Source organism: Aspergillus oryzae, chromosome 6, assembly GCF_000184455.2.
Source record: "Aspergillus oryzae RIB40 DNA, chromosome 6".
NCBI classification, from domain to species: Eukaryota; Fungi; Ascomycota; class Eurotiomycetes; order Eurotiales; family Aspergillaceae; genus Aspergillus; species Aspergillus oryzae.
The window spans coordinates 3,100,929-3,117,968 of NC_036440.1; the positions used below are offsets into that span (position 1 = coordinate 3,100,929).

General features: G+C 45.7%; 1 protein-coding gene across 1 annotated transcript; it reads left to right on the forward strand.

Annotated features, from left to right (window-relative positions):
• Window positions 1-1,355: 1,355 nt before the first annotated feature.
• Window positions 1,356-9,695, forward strand: AO090038000210 (uncharacterized protein; the record flags this gene model as incomplete). The annotated part of the gene is made up of 14 exons (XM_023238394.1): window positions 1,356-1,409; window positions 1,464-1,637; window positions 1,699-2,652; window positions 2,711-2,834; window positions 2,894-3,006; window positions 3,064-4,015; window positions 4,087-6,239; window positions 6,291-6,357; window positions 6,438-6,463; window positions 6,513-7,370; window positions 7,424-7,729; window positions 7,784-8,220; window positions 8,270-8,750; window positions 8,817-9,695. The coding sequence occupies 14 exons, from the start codon at window positions 1,356-1,358 to the stop codon at window positions 9,693-9,695; spliced, it is 7,578 nt and encodes a 2,525-aa protein (XP_023093041.1).
• Between the last annotated feature and the right edge of the window lie 7,345 nt (window positions 9,696-17,040).

Consider the following 17,040-nt stretch of genomic DNA (forward strand, 5'->3'; position numbering starts at 1 on the left):
TGTGAAGACACTTCCCATGAGTTCAAGTGTCCTGGGCGGATACTTTTGTACTAGCTGGGCCCATACGATATGCAAGTAGGGAACTTTGTCTGCAAGAATAACCATGGTGGTGTATATTGCTGTCTTCTCAATAACGTATAACTCTTTCATGCAGTGAAGAGCTCGGAGAACAAGGATCCCAGCAGCTAACGAACAGCGAGAAGTCATACCATATCGCGCAGATCGTTGCCCTGTATGATATTTCACGGTTATCCTTGTTTTGGACGATGATCCTCCTCACAAATTCTTCAGCCAAATCACTAGACGGTGGTATCTCCACATTTCTATGCAAGCCTGCACCACTAATCCCATTTGCATATTTAGCTGCATTCATAAACCTTTCGTCACGGGGTTTGTTGTTGTACAAAAGGGGTTATATGTGTCACTTCGACATCTGCAGGAAGCTATCCGTCTCTCTCTCCTGACATGTCAAATTGGTTGGGGCTGATCAATACCGTGAGGTGTGCTAGCTAACTTACTTCCCGTACGAGCCGACCTGCTCACCTTCATGGCTACACATTGGAGATGAAAGTCGCCTGACCTAACAGTCTTATTGTTAAAATTGAAGCTGTGTTGGTGTGGGGCCGCATCCGACGCCTAGGTTATGACTAGTAGGGAAGGACAACATTAGGCTCTATGTTAGATTTGAATACCAAGAGTTTGTCGTGAATTATAGTAGCCTATGTACTCTGGAATATGTCCTCCTTTACCACTAGGTAGCCGGCGCCAGCCTCCTGAATAACTCGGAATGTGAGGTATCAATGTGAGTGGGGCTTAGTAATGATGCCTCATAATGAGTTTCTTTTCTGCCCAGGGCTCCAATTTGGTGGGACTACCTACACGAGCTAGAATTAGTGGGTGAGCTACTTTTCTGCAAAGATTTTTGAGCATTATGATTTTCTTGTTTCTAAGGACCAAAAAAATCAAAAAAACAAAAAGATATTGCATGGCAAATGGTATGGTAACGCCACCAGTCTGAAAAGCAAGAGAATACCAAGCTTACAATGACACTTCAGCAATGTGATACGTCTGTATGTATGGATGTATGTATGGATGTATGTATGTATGTATGTATGTACCTGTGGTATTTCTGTAGGAAGGCAATGGCGGTGTAGTAGTAATTGTTTGTACCCTTACCTGCAGGAATGACACAGTTAAGAAATAAAAGACCCAAGCCAGGAACGTGACTTTGTATTTACTATAGACACGCGTGTCATTCCATACTTTGCTGGTGGTACTCCTCTCATTAAGTCCTCAAATATCGTAGGTTCCTACTTCTGTACTTTGGCGACAAGATCAATCTCAACTGTTTCAGGATGTCAGCCACGTCTGTCGATATGTCGGCCATGGAGTCAAAGCCCGATAGCGTGGTGAGTTCGCACCTGACATACATCCGAAGACACAGTGAGCAAATACTGACAAAGGTGGAGCTTGACTCGCAGCTGAGCAGCATCATGAACAATGTCGCGGCCGCTAGGTTGCCCGAAACCTCGGAAAGCAAGAAGAATGAGGCAACAGCCGAGAGAAGCTTTTGTCGGGATACAAAGCCCTGCGAGCCGATCGCCGTGGTAGGCATGGCAATGAGACTGCCGGGAGGGGTGCGGTCGGAAGATCAATTTTGGGAATTCCTAATGAACAAGCAAGACGCTGTCTCTTAAGGTCCCGGAAACACGGTATAATGTGGATTCCTTCTATCAGCAGGCGAAACCGAATGCCATTCGAACAAAGAAAGGGTATTTCTTACAGGAAGATCCGACTGAGTTCGATACTGGCTTCTTCGGTATAACCAACTATGAAGCAAGTCGACTTGATCCTCAGCAGAGACTTCTCCTTGAGGTGGTGTGGGAATGCATGGAAAACGCAGGACAGGTAAACTGGAAGGGCAGGGATATTGGGTGCTGGGTGGGGGTTTTCGGGGAGGACTGGATGGATCTATGCGCCAAGAACATCCAATACACTGACCGACTACATGCTTTAGGGGCTGGTGATTATGCTCTCGCAAACCGTATCTCATACGAATATGACCTCACAGGGCCAAGGTTAGAGACCCCGGAAGACAGACCTTTTTGGCTACGTTTACCCATGTTAACATTGCGTAGTATGACCGTTCAAACTGGCTGCTCATCGTCACTGGTAGGACTGCATGAAGCTTGCCGGGCCATCAGCACCGGTGATTGTTCCTCAGCAATCGTGGCCGGCACCAGTCTGATTTTGAGCCCTACGATGACGACGACTATGTCGGAGAATATGGTCCTCTCTCCCGACGGGATCTGTAAAACGTTTGATGCTGGAGCTGATGGCTATGGACGCGGTGAAGCAATCAATGCGGTTTATCTAAAGCCACTGAAAGACGCGATAGCAGCTGGCGACAGAGTACGAGCGGTTATCCGATCAACTGCCACGAACTGCGATGGTCGGACAGTGGGTATCACGACACCTGGAGCACCAACCCAAAAGCAATTAATTAAGAGGGCATACCAAAAGGCTGGCATCAGCGAGATAACTGATACAGCCTTCTTCGAGTGTCATGGATCCGGGACCGTTGTTGGTGATACAGCAGAATTGTCAGTTGTTGCAGATCTGTTTAAAGACAAAGGTGTCTATATTGGAGCGGTCGGTGTTATAATTCTGAGGGTGTGTCTATAGTCTAGCAGTCACTAAAACCTCCCAGGCAAAACCAAATTTCGGTCATTCAGAGGGTGCTTCGGGCATCACCGGTATCATCAAAGCAGTTTTGGCCCTTGAAAAGAATGTGATACCGCCTAATATCCATTTCAAGGAACCAAATCCTAAAGGTGAGTTTCCAGCACGGTGCCTCCAGTTAAGTGTGTTGCTAATTGACTATCCGATATAGTACCATTCAAGGAAGCCATGCTCCAAGTCCCGCTCGAGCCAATTCCTTGGCCACAGGACAGGCATCCAAGAGTTAGCGTTAACTGCTTTGGCATCGGTGGTTCCAATGCGCATGTGAGTTGACCTAGGAAGTTAAATCTAAGGGGAAGTTTACGTTAATGGGGTATGTAGGCAATCTTGGACTCCGCTGCATCATACGGGCTGGTGGAAGATTGGACACCATCCCAACAAGAGAATTCCCAATCGTTTCTTTTCCTAGTGTCTGCTGCAAGTCCAACGTCGCTAAGTCAGCGTGTGAATGACTTGACAGAATATGCTAAGCAAACAGTCCCAAGATTCCAAGACCTGGCGTATACCCTTGCGATAAAACGGGAGCACTTGCAACACCGCACCTTTTTTGTTGGAGAGGCAGATGGCACCATTACCAAAAGCGAACGGACGGCACGTCAATTCGATTCAACTCAGTTGGTATTCGTTTTTACAGGACAAGGTGCCCAATGGCCTACCATGGGCAAAGGGCTTCTGGAAAGCTTCCCCATGTTTCAGCAGGACATACAAAGAATGGATAGGGTGATCCATGGTTTGGAACAGCCACCGGACTGGAGCATCGAAGGTATGTTTTCAATTCTAGATATCGAGGATTTGAAGCTCTTACTGACCAAATGTGGTCGTGTAGATGAGCTCGTAGCAGGCGAGGACTGCTGCAGAATACATGAAGCGGAACTATCCCAAACACTCTGTACAGCGGTCCAGATTGGAATTGTCAATCTTCTTGCACGTTGGGGTGCAAAGCCCGATGCGGTGGTAGGCCACTCAAGTGGCGAAATTGCGGCTGCATATGCCGCTGGGACAATGTCGCTTGAATCAGCTATTGTGGTGGCATATTATCGTGGGCAAGCAGTAAAAATGGCCCGAGCAGGAGCTATGGCAGCGATTGGCCTTATGGCTGAAGAAGTTAAGCGATATCTCGTTGAAGGTGTTGGGATAGCTTGCGAAAATAGTCCCCAAAGCACCACAATATCAGGGGATAGTGAGAAGGTTGGCGAAGTCATTGGCAAAATTCAGTCTGACAATCCGGACACATTCTGTCGCCAGTTGCGGGTGGACAAAGCATATCATTCCGGTCAGTATCTTGAAGCCATGAACATGTCTAGGCCCGTCAATGCATGCTGATATTCACTGGTGTCCTCATAGGTCATATGGAGGAGGTCGGAGCCTTTTACGAAGAAACCATCAAGTCAAAAATCCACACAAACAGCAACATGGTGCCTTTCTGGTCCACAGTTACAGGTTCGTTGCTCAAAGGTCCGGACGATCTATCGGCCGAATACTGGCGTCAAAACTTAGAGTCCCCTGTGCTATTCCGCCAAGCTATGGAAGCAATTCTACAACATGAACAGCAGTCAGGACAAGTGTTTGTGGAGATTGGAGCGCATTCTGCCTTATCAGGACCTATCCGTCAAATCATGCAGACGGGGAACATATCCAAAGCCACCTACGTCCCCACACTAATAAGGAAACGAAAAGCAAACGTCTGCTTGATGGAAGCCATGGGATGTTTATGGGCCCACGGTGTTCCAACAGTTGATCTCCAAGGTCTTGTAGGCCAAGGTCGGGTGTTGACAAGCGTACCGCCATATCCGTGGGACCATCGAGCAAAACTACTTAACGAAAGTCGTCTGGTACATAATTGGAGATTTCGTGCATTTCCCCATCATGAGCTTCTCGGCTCTAGAATGTTCGGGGCTACTGACCTAGAGCCTATGTGGTCAAATCTTCTTCGGCCTGATGATGTTCCTTGGCTATTCGACCACGAGCTCACTAAAAAGATTGTTTTCCCAGCGGCTGGTTTCGTAGCCATGATAGGTGAAGCGATCCGCCAGATTGACGGCTCTGAAAGTTATTCCCTGCACCACGTTCTTTTAAAGGCTCCTATGCTTCTGGAAGAGGGCCATACGGTCGAGGTTGTTACCAGTCTAAGGCCTGTAAAGGTATCAGACTTCCTTGATTCACACTGGTATGAGTTCACTATTTCTGCATACGACGGGGAGGACTGGGTCAAGCATTGCCAGGGACAAGCTTGCGCCAGCTTTGGAAAAAATATGGAATCCAAGAAGATCTCCCCATTGAGTCGCAAAGTGTGTTCCGAGACGTGGTACCGACTTATGGCAACACATGGCCTACGATATGGGCAGCGTTTCAAGGGTCTACAAGACATAACATCAGACCCCAAGCAGAAGATGGCAACAGCAACAATGATTGAAGATCATACTGCGCATGAAAGCCACTATACGCTACACCCGAACATAATTGATCAATGTCTACAAATTATGAGTGTGGCGATGTGTTCGGGTATGGCGGCCGTGCTTGACCAATTGGCCGTGCCTTCATTTTTTGAACTGATCTGCGTCAGCTCCGGGAACGGGAAACTTGCTGTCGAGGCTGATGCACACAAAACATCCACAAATATAACAACAGGGAACTCCATATTGGTGTCCGGAGAGTCTCCCATATTAGCTATTGAAGGTGCAGCATTTTTCTCTCTCACTGATAGTGGGGAGACTTCCCAACATGGCTTCCCGCTGGTAACCCACACTAAGTGGGCACCGGACTTGGATCTTCTACCGCCGAATGAGCTTCTCTCGTTCCGGCCTGTAGGAAGGGATGGAGACCTATACGCAGATATGATTCTCTGCGCCTTATCAGAAGCCCACTATCGTATCAAGGATAAGGTTCCAGCTACCGAACATCTCCGTAAATATAAAGACCTCATCGCGGGGTGGGTGGAGCATATGCGAAACTGTCTTTCCCCGGCGCCTCCGCATGCACGAAGATTCCTTGAATTGGACACCCAACAAAGGATGCGTCTTATTGATGAGCTTTCAGAAAAAGTCCGGACGCAAGACCCTGACGGTCTAGCAATTATTAGTATGGTCAAAACAGTTTTGTTGCACATCAGTGACATTATTGTTGGTTCGGAATCTCCCCTGCACATCCTGGTGGATGAGGATAGGCTGGCGGATGTGTATTACCAACCATCCTTGTGGGGGTGTTGGCATGAGCTACTCAATTTACTGATGCACTCCAATCCCCGGGCCAAAATATTGGAAATTGGGGCTGGTACAGGAGGAAGTACTACAGTCTTATTAGATCATCTGCGCTCCCCTGATGGAGTGCCAATGTATGGGAGCTACGTATTTTCGGATATCTCTCCTGGCTTTTTGCATAGCGCAAAAGAGAAATACAAGGACCGAAAAAACATGGAATATCGCGTACTGGACATAAGCAAGGATCCAGCTCCACAAGGCTTCGAATGCGGGTCATTTGATGTTATCGTTGCTTCCAATGTATAGATCCCATACCGGAGATAATGACAACACGCTGACAATCCGGGCCAGGTCATCCATGCAACAGAGTGCCTCAATACCACTTTGCAGAATGTGCGGAAGCTCCTTGCTCCTGGTGGTCGATTAATCCTTCAGGAACTCTGGCCAGGCAAGTATATCCTCCACTCATTTTAATGTGTAAAGACTAACCAACCAAAGAGCTGCCGATATTTGATTTCATAATGGTATGCTCAGTCCAACTGCTCCAAACGGTTCCATTAATGACATATCTAGGGCGTGCTTCCCGGTTGGTGGATAGGTGAAAAGGATGGTCGTGGTGCAAGGCCCTACATATCTCCAGCGGAATGGAACACTGAACTTCTCAAGGCAGGCTTCACAGGCGTTGATGCAGCAGAGTTTGATGACGAAGGAATGAGCAGACTTATGGTGAACATACTGTCACGGAGCCCATGTCACCCCCCTCAAGCAACCGATGTTACTATTGTACATCGGGCTGAGATCGGAGAATGGGAGAACAGTGTTGCGCAAAACTTCGTCGCCGCTGGTTACACAGTGCGCTGGATGGCATTTGATGAGGTGACCTGTCCTGCTACCTCGGGGATTGTTTTCCTCTTAGACCGACCTGGGCCCTTTCTACATGATATCTCCGCTGAGGAACATGAACGTCTCAAGAGATACTTAGGAGAGAACCGGGAAGCAACTATGCTTTGGGTTACATCAACATGTCAAACAGTTTGCCATGACCCTCGTTATAGCCTTGTTTTTGGATTGGCTCGGACTTTGAGAAGGGAGTTAGAGTTGAATCTCAATACCCTGGAAGTTGATTCTTACAGCTCATTGGCATCTGACAGCATCATACCAGTCTACAAACAGGTTGAACGTCATAAAGATTGTCATATCATTCCTGACAGTGAATATATTCTACAGGATGGGAAGATCAATATAGCCAGATTCCATTGGACAAACCTCGCAACTGAATTATGTCATATGCCGAGTGATGAGAGCCCAAAGAAACTTTCAATGACTAGTTGCGGTGTCCTTGACACAATGTACTGGAAGTCTGTTGATCTTCCCACAGCCGGGAAGGACGAAGTTATTGTCGACGTTAAGTTCGCCGCGCTAAATTTTAAGGTAAGTGGAGGCCTTATGCAGTTTTTTAGTTATTGAGAAAGCTAACTATGTAGGACATAATGGTCTCAATGGGAGTACTGGGGCAGATTGAAGACCTGGGAATTGAAGGAAGTGGTGTGGTTGTCCAAACAGGAAGCGACGTCCAACATATTCACAATGGGGACAGAGTTCTCTTCGTCGCCTCTGGCTCTTTACAGACACGAAGGGTAATACCTGCTAGAATGTGCCTGAAGGTTCCTGAGTGCCTTTCCTTAGAAGATGCTGCCACGATGCCTGCAGTCTTCGCGACAACGATCTATGCTCTACTACATCTAGCCAGGTTAAAGAAGAACCAGGTACGCCCGCTACCTTCCATCGATGTTACCTAACCTTAATAATTGGACAGTCCGTTCTCATCCATTCTGCGACTGGAGGCGTTGGACTTGCTGCCATTCAAATATGCCAGATGGTGGGGGCAAATGTACGCATACATCTATCTTCCTCCCCGGGCCCTGCTAAAGGTTTCACAGATATACGCTACTGTAGGGAACGAGAACAAAGCACAGCACCTGATGGATACGTACGGCATACACAGGGACCATATATTCAATTCAAGGGATGCTTCGTTTCTCCAGGACCTTATGCGCTGCACGGGCAATAGGGGTGCGGACGTGGTTTTAAATTCCTTGGGAGGAAATCTTCTTCATACGTCTTGGAGATGTGTGGCACCTTACGGCAAGATGCTTGAGCTCGGCAAACGAGACTTCCTTGGACATGGTATGCTCTCCATGGATCTTTTCAAGTCCAATAGGGCATTTTTCGGGGTAGACCTGAATCAATTCCTCGAAGAATGTCCGGATGAATTCAATGAGTATATTTACCACTTGCCAACCACCAAACCTTGGACTAACATGAATCAGTGTTATATTTGAGAGATTTTTGGAGATGGTTGAGAAACGTCAAATAAGCCCAATTCAACCAAGAACTATCTTCGAAGCGAGTGATATCATTAGTGCCTTCCGATACATGCAGCAGGGGGTACATATGGGGAAGATCCTCATAAAGATGCCCGAGTCACCTGGTGACCTCCCACAGGTAAAGGATAAAAAGGCCATAGTATTCAACCCCGACGTGTCCTACTTGCTTGTTGGTGGCTTGGGTGGGATAGGCCAAGCAGTCGCCCGCTGGATGGCTTGTCACGGAGCTCGAAGCCTTGTAATATTTTCTCGTTCGGCAGGTCAATCGGATGACCACCAAATTTTCATTCGGGAGCTGGATGCCATTGGATGTCATGTCCATACTGTGAGTGGAGATGTTACACATCTACCAGATGTCCAAAGGGTAGTGGAGGGTTGCGCTAGACCCATCGGCGGTGTTATGAACCTATCCTTGGCCCTCAGTGTAAGTCACACATCGATTGCGCCATGTAGATTATAACCCGCTAATTTATTTGCACAAACTCAATAGGACCATTTGTACCTTGAGATGTCCCATGATCAGTGGACAGTACCGAACAGGGTAAAGATTTTAGGCACATGGAACCTGCATTCCGTATTGCAAAACGTCGCATTGGACTTTTTTGTGGTCTTCAGCTCAATGTCTGGCCAAGTCGGCAACCCAGGCCAGGCAAACTATGCTGCAGCAAGCACATTCTTAGATGCCTTTGTTCAATACCGCCATACTAACGGCATGCCAGCGTCAGTGCTGGATATTGGCTGTGTGGAGGGCATCGGGATTCTTAAACAGGCGCCACATGTTGTCCAGAGAATGCGAGCAATATCAGTACGCTTTATCGAGGAGTCTGAGCTAATGGACTCCTTGCACTTGGCGATTCTGCGGTCCCACCCGGAGTTATCCAATAAGAAAGGACCCGAATCTGCGAGTCTGGGTATTGGGCTTTGTCCAATAAAGTCATTCAGTCAGGTCCAGGACCTTCCCTTCTGGAGGACATTAGATGCGCGTGCGCGTGCTATTCCCAATTATGACTCATTTCAACAATCAGATAGTAATGGTGAACCCGACAACCTCCAGGAGCTGATGGACGAAGTGGAAGCCAATCCCGCTACGCTCAAGAATCCCGAAGTTGAGAAGAGGATACGGGGAGAAGTTGGACATTTGATCTCCACATATATATCCAACCACGAGGATATGACTGATGAGGAGATTAACAATATTACAATTGACTCACTTATGTCTATTGAAATCAGAAATTGGACCCGGCGCCGACTTCACGTCGATGTGGCTATTCCAGAAATTTCGAAAGCAGGGACCGTGGGGAGATTAGGAACTCTTGTGGTAGAGAAGCTGAAGGCCAAGTACGCTGCCCAACTGGAGGGATCTACATGATGCGACCATATGGCACCAGCACCAGCAAAATATTCATGCTCTAACTCTAGTCTGACTCCTCCTTCTGTCTTGAAGCATTTGCCGTCCGTCATCTCGAATACGCTCATTCTACAGCCGCTTTAGGGTTATATATTTCTACAGTGGAAAAACCGGATCCACAAATCAAATCCCCAGAGCTTTTCAGATCAGATATAACTCGTTTCAATCTATATATTTATGTTGCGAATCCATATATGAAACGTTCTATCTAGAGAAGGATTTATATGTACTACAACGTATTCTTACTAAACCTGTTAATATTTTGAAAAACAAAAAGAATCAAAGAAAATTATAGAAAAATAGAGGAAAGGAGAGACTATTATTCTACCCAAATCGGAAATATGCTATTAAGCATATAAGATCGCACTGGGTCCTAATTGCTCAAAAAGCGGCATCACTTTCAGGCGACAGGAGCCCACAGTCAGTACTGTAGCGCTCGGGGTAATAGCTTGCAGGCATAGTTGCGCCACTTCAGCAGGTTATCCTCCGCCGACTATCTGTATTCGTGGCATATTATTATCTCCCTCACGACGCTGGCTTTCGGCTTTCGTGTTGTTTAGTAGACCAGTACCTGGTTTCCGAAGACCACTTGTTAAATAGGCTTCCTTGAGTCTTTTGATTCCTTCATAAATCGTGACATGCTATTATTATAGTTCGGTGGAACCTGCTATCCAGGCTGTATTATACTTTTGCTTACCAGGCTTCACAATTGAAATAGAGTACATATAACCATTCGGTGAAGGTCGTATACAGTTGTCAGACCAACGGGGTATATCTTGACTATATATCGGTCTAAGGTTGTGCTTGGTTTGACGCAACTAGGCATGGTCCTTCACGCTTGTAGCAAGTATTATACAACCAAAAAACTGTTTTTGATTTTGATTACATACTAATTACCAGTATTTGTCTAAAGCTGCCTATGATAGAGGATGTCTCAGCGACATCACGGTGCCCACCGGCCTGTTCAATATATCAACTGGCGCAGTCAATTTGCAGTATAGTGGGAAATAGCAGGGAGTCCAAGATGTAACCCCGGATGAAACAAAATATTGCCGCAGCAGGTGGAAAAGAATAGCGGGGTACCTAAACCCCATAAAAGTGTAACTTTTCAGCTTGTTTACCTTGTTAAAGGCTGACCCTGTCCCTGCCCCTACATCTGCGACTTTCAGGTTGGGATCTCCTGTAGAGATATCTGGATGAGTGTGATATCCGAAGAGCTCCACGCAGAGGTAAATGGTGGAGGTTGATCCTGAATTACCGGGTAGTGATCTATATTCTGTTAGTCGCTGGCAATTCAAGTACAATGGGTTGGCTCTTTCCTACTTACCGATCATTATTAAGGTAGTCACGCACAAGAACGTAGTCCAGTTTCGGTGCCATATCTAGGGGTCGCGGCTCCATTCTAAATCGTCAAAGGTTTTCTCTTGGGGAATATTTGTCGGTCTCTATCTCTTTCGCTAGCAGAATATTGAAGAGCATCTTGGGGGTTTTGCTTTATAATTCTGGGAGAAAGAGAGACGGAAGGCCTGGCCAATGTGATCGTGTTTGGGGTCCGACCGGTCGGTCCCCTGTAAGTGAAGCCCCACAATGTTTGATACGATTCCCCTGCTGGACTGACAAAGTAAATATGACAATGGCAGTCGCCAAAGCTCTCAGGGCTCGCCGAGTCCTGGCCATCGATGTTCAGTCTTAGCGATTAGAGTTTGCGAAACAATATGAGCAAAGTAGGTCAGGGAGCCCCTACCAACACACATCACGTTAAACCGGAAGCCGCGTTTGAGGAGTTTCCTTTCAATCTGGGAGGTGATGCTGTCGAAACCGACATGGCTGCGAGGGAAAACGGTAGCCGGGGTGGTCGAATTCGAGGTAGTCGTGGTAGCTATGGTGGAGAGAACGAGAGTTACCTGGGGTTCTCTTCAATGAGCAGCGGACGGGATCAATGGGGTTGAGGTGAGTGTGACGACTGGAAGACCAAACACGAGTAAGACTACCAAAGAGGTCTACTGCTTGAAAGATGAGCTTTCTACCCCAGATGGCTATCTTCAAGTCTTCTACCGCAAGGCTATTATAGATATATATCCTACGTCATGTTTTCAAGATCGATACTATTTTCCGATATCATTGTATGACATATGACAGCATGTTGCAACAAACCTTGGGTTCCATGACTCGAATTGAGGTATATAACGCAACTACTGAATGCACCATTGAGTAGTTCTGTAAGTTATATCGCTGATTCGATCCTTTAGCAGCACTTACAAGGCAGGTATAATAAAGGTTTCTCTTTGTAACTAGATGAAGTCAGCCTTTCTTCGCCTGTCCACGGAAGCCGCGGGATTTGAAACCCGGCGTTCAATGAGCTTTTTAACATCTACCAAAAAGATACTCAACATTTATAGAGATCCAGATACTCTTTGAAATAGAGATCAGCAACTGTGAAGTGGAATGTTGTGGTCCTTGAGTGAACGTCAGCGCCAACATATGTAAAAGCCATCAGCATATATGTGTTGAATCCGGAGTAGTCGGCGTCTAATGTGACACTGGACAGATAGACACGAATGCAGTCATCTAAGAGTAAACCGAAGTCATTCTTCCGATACTCATCTCAAGCCATGGTCGAAGCGATAGACGACTAGTATATGTTACATTCAGCATAAGCTCCGCATTGGGAATCAGCGGGAAGAATAACCTCCTCCGTCTTAGATATATGGCGTCTGCAACGTCGTGCACAGTGGCATCCTTGTAGGACTTTTGTCTTTTTTCTTTTCTTTTATTTCGCCATATGGTTTCTAATCTGCCTTGCTTTATGCCATCACCCGATATTACGCTTCCGGCCTCAACTGAGGATTCATTCCGAACTACATTATGGAAAATAACATAACATGATACTGTTCTATAAGACTACACTTTCAGAACTCTTGGATATTCCTCAAAAGAATATTTCGTTACTCCACCTTCCTACTCTTTTCTAACACCATTCTCGTCGAACTCAATCTTTCGTCATGTCCTGTGACTTAGAGCAAGTGCTCTCTGCAGTCTGGAATATGCGAATGTTAGCCGCAGAGGAAGCTCTTTGCCTTCTAGAATCGCGTCCCTAAATCGGTCCAACTCCGTTACAAATGCTTCGCGATATCAATAAATCCAACCCGGGGTCGCGTCTTCCACAATGTCCGAGGAATTCGGTACCTGCACCCTGTTGTTGTGCGGCACTAGATTGATCGAGAGTTACCTTGTGTGACGATGATTTCAGTACAGTTGTCGTATTCATATGCCGTAGTGCACGAATGATAATAGTATGCAACCTTTCTACCCCAGTCCCACGATACCTACCGCATTATCTGCATCCTGACAATCTTTCAGTTCATGGTGGTGTGCTATGAGACCTGGTGCCCAGAACGCCTTGGGCTTGGTATCCTCTCCCAGGAATGACAAAATAAGATCGATGGCATGAACAACTGTATCGACAAAGATCCCGCTCGTTTGTCGAGCCGATTCACTGAAAGCTCTGGCTTGTCCAGCATTTCGGCCCCATATGAATGTACCATGGTAGGATCACCAATAGCCCCTTCTTGAATCCTTTAAACACCTGCTTTATACTGTTAATCAAATCGTCATACGAAGCCGACCATCACTTCTGTTTTGGATTTCTCTCTGTGACTTCGGTCAGTCTGCGCATCTGAAAGCATAAAGTATTAGCCTTCTGGTCCCAACAGCCTTGTGCCACATGAATGATGGAAGACTCACTAATGAGAGATCCGTGATTAACTGGCTCCTCGCATAATGTATGAACCCCGTTCTCGATTGCAGCCAGGGTATGCACAACGTGACAATCCGTAGGCGAAGCAATTACTACAGCCTCTGAGGCTGGTATGTGAATCATCTGGCGGTAACCGCTAGATATCCTGACCCCTTCTGGCTGCAGATGGTCCTTAGCACACCAGATCTCATGCGGAGCGACGGAGCACGCAATATGAAGTCGCCCCCGAGGATCATGATGCAGAATCTTAGGGCAAGCCGTTACCTCATCCGGCCCAGACCTACGACATCAACGTTGAGCTTTCGTGATGTGGTAGCCAAAGCCTAGGGCCTTTGGGCAGGAGCGTCTGGTTTGATTGTGGGCAAATCTGGATTCTGAGTATAAGCGTTTAACAATGAGAACCCACGTAGATTGCTGGAAATTGAATTCCGGTATGAGAATAACCGACCATTAACAACCAAGAGCTATGCTTGATTACGCCGGGCGAGGTGGGAAGAGTGTCTTAGAGTAATGATAATATCATGTCCTCTTAAGTTATGTTGAGCGAAATGCTGGGAAGCAGTGCCAGAATGCACTCTATCAACGTAATGTGTACTATCGTACTCATGATGATTTGTTCTTTAGATAATATAGTAGCAGACAAGAAAGGACTGTTGTTCCATACTGAATTAGAGAAGTGATGCTGTGATCGCCTCTAAAAATAGTAAGAAAGGATACATATACAGTCCCTGTACAAAGCGTCCGTTGCATATAGTTATATACTAATGCTACTAGCCAATAGATCCTTTTCTGAAGTTAAGATCTATCATATTAGCCTCTATATTCAGAACATTTCATAGTTCTAATTTACCAATATTCTATTTCTTTATAAGCTTAAACAAGTTATTCAATATACCTCAATATATATATCTTCTCATTCTCACTCGACCAAAATGCAGATGGCATCAAGCTCGCGCCTTGACTACGATATCCCCAATATCTCTTCTCCCTGTGAAATGATTATTTCCACTTATATAAAACTTTCACCCATTACCACGGTTCTATTGGATGTCCTTATCATGAGGATAATTCTATTATTTCCATAATTCATTACCCTTTTAGCGTATTAAATCAATTTTATCCTATAATTCCACTGAGGTATCTGTATAGAAACATCGAGTTTGTGTGTATAAAGGTCATTTAGCGGAAACTTTTCACGTAAAACTTCATAAAATTACTTAAAATATATGACTCTAGTAGGCTTGGGGGAGAGGTCCTTCAACAACTAATCTGGCAACGAATAATAGGGGCCAAAATCGATTGAAAAGTTCTTAACTCCCTTGCGTCGTTGCAATCTCATTCCTTATACAGATTTAACAGCTTCGTCCCTTTCGCAGGAAACCAATAATGCTACCAACTTCACCTGAACCACGTAGTCAAACGCCGTTTTGAACCCTTCAATGGTAGGAATCGACTCCATAAAACCAGCGGCACGGGCCCTCTCTACAGAGTATCCCCCTGTTAAGACCCAAATCAATGGCACAAACCGAGCGTATCCGCTGCTTAGCGAGCGCTCTTTTCAAGGCATGTCCCATGTAGCATGGTGCTTACGCACAAATTCTTCAAACTGACCCGGTCATCATGGTGTTCATTGCAAAGTAGGCCATAATGGGAGTGAATACCAGGACGTACCTGCATCCTTGATACCGTCTCACTGTCCGCACCGTCAAAGGACGATCTACTCGGACATTTGTCCCGGTTTAGCAAGGTGAATAACTCCATTTCCGAAAGAATGTCATGGAATGTGGGACGGGTTTCAAGAGGTTCGACCCAACCCCTAGTCCAGTAAAACCTCTTTATAAGCAACTCCGATATAAGCAATACCTCAATATAAGCAATCTACTAGGCTGTCTCCTATCGTTTCCCATACAAAATTGCAGAAAACCTCGATATAGAGAACTTTTAATAATCTGCTCAGTCTCCCATACAAAATTCCTTATAATAAGATATAGTGGATCTAACTAATCAATTAAAAAATTTACTAAAATGATCATAATCACGTATATATTTCTCGGGAAGGCTAATCTACATTTCCCAGCAATAACGAAAATATATATAATGAGTAAAGTATAAAATTCTATTATTTTACCTCGTCTTCAGCCTTTTTAATAAAGAAATTAAAAAAACTCTACTAAAAATACTATATAACAGTACTTTTAATACACTATCTATACTTTAGAAGGACCTATATAGTAATTTTAATATAAGCAATCCCTCAATATAAGCAATTTTGGAAGCCAGCTCAATTCATTCCTTATATCGAGGTTTTACTGTAAAAGCCAGCGAGTGACCCAAGGTATCTTCTGTTTCTATTTGGTTTGATGGTGACCGGAGAGAGCAGAACATTCCTTCCAATTCTTGAGGAAGAGGATAGGTGGCCTGTGCTTGTGGACACTCCGGACCCCTTGCATATCTAGTTTGGAATCTGGCACAATTGTTGAGGGAATTCGATGGTGAAGGTTAGGGTTACTACCGCCCTTGAATTGCAACCCAAATTCCGGAATGTCTGTCCGACATTTCACGGCAGTATAACATTGATAGCAGTCGTGATCCACTTGGGCTAGGACTCGAATCACCAAAGAATGAGAGGAGAAAAAAAAAAAGGTCTACGGAAACTATTTGCGCCCGGAAATTCTTCAACGACCTGAACAAAAATGTTTGTGTTACATGACAGCGACTCCACATATTCGGTATGTCTACATGCATTTTCCGACCTCAGTGAGGCATTATGCACCTGCGGCAAGTTGCAAGTCCTCCATAGTTAATAATTCTTGCAGAATACCTAAAATTAACAGGGATAGGTATATCTAGAAACAGCAGATACTATGCATGGGGTGTCTGCCAGCTAAGCTGCTCTGCTAGTGGTTTTCGTTACTAGGAGGCTTTGGCTGAAATGCGGAGCCATGGAATGTCTGACGCTTCCTCGAACAGTGTGTCTTAGCCGCATGTATGCTGCCTTTACAATCATGATGATGTACATAGGACTGTACCGGAGAGGGGGTTTACCTTGGCGCAGTCATTTTCAGATACACAAGACTTAATCTCATACGTCAACGACTAAGCTAAGATACACCCATTCCGCCGAAATGGGGTAATCCGGATTAGGTTATCTTCTACTGGGGTATGTCGCGAGGGAGAATCGAATTCCATTTAGCTCACAGTGGGAAATAGTGGGTACTCAACAGCTGGAGGTGCTACCGTGTCGGTTATCGATGCTGGTGGTAGTCCGATATAGCTTCTGAAAACAGTGATATGTATAACCGAAAGCCAGAGAAAGTGAAACAGCGCGGCATAAGTTGCATTTCCACGATACAACTGCAACGTAGCAGCGAGGGCGAGGATCTCACTGTGACTTTATGTCTGGTTGCGTGTGGCTGGCAGGTTCTAGTACTTTGTACAGAACGCATAAATAGTACACAATGCTTTCTCAGTGAGAATTCTGACTCCTAGAAGCAGTACACCAAGCTGTCCATCTCTTACTTTGACATTCTTACGCGATACTTCCTCGGG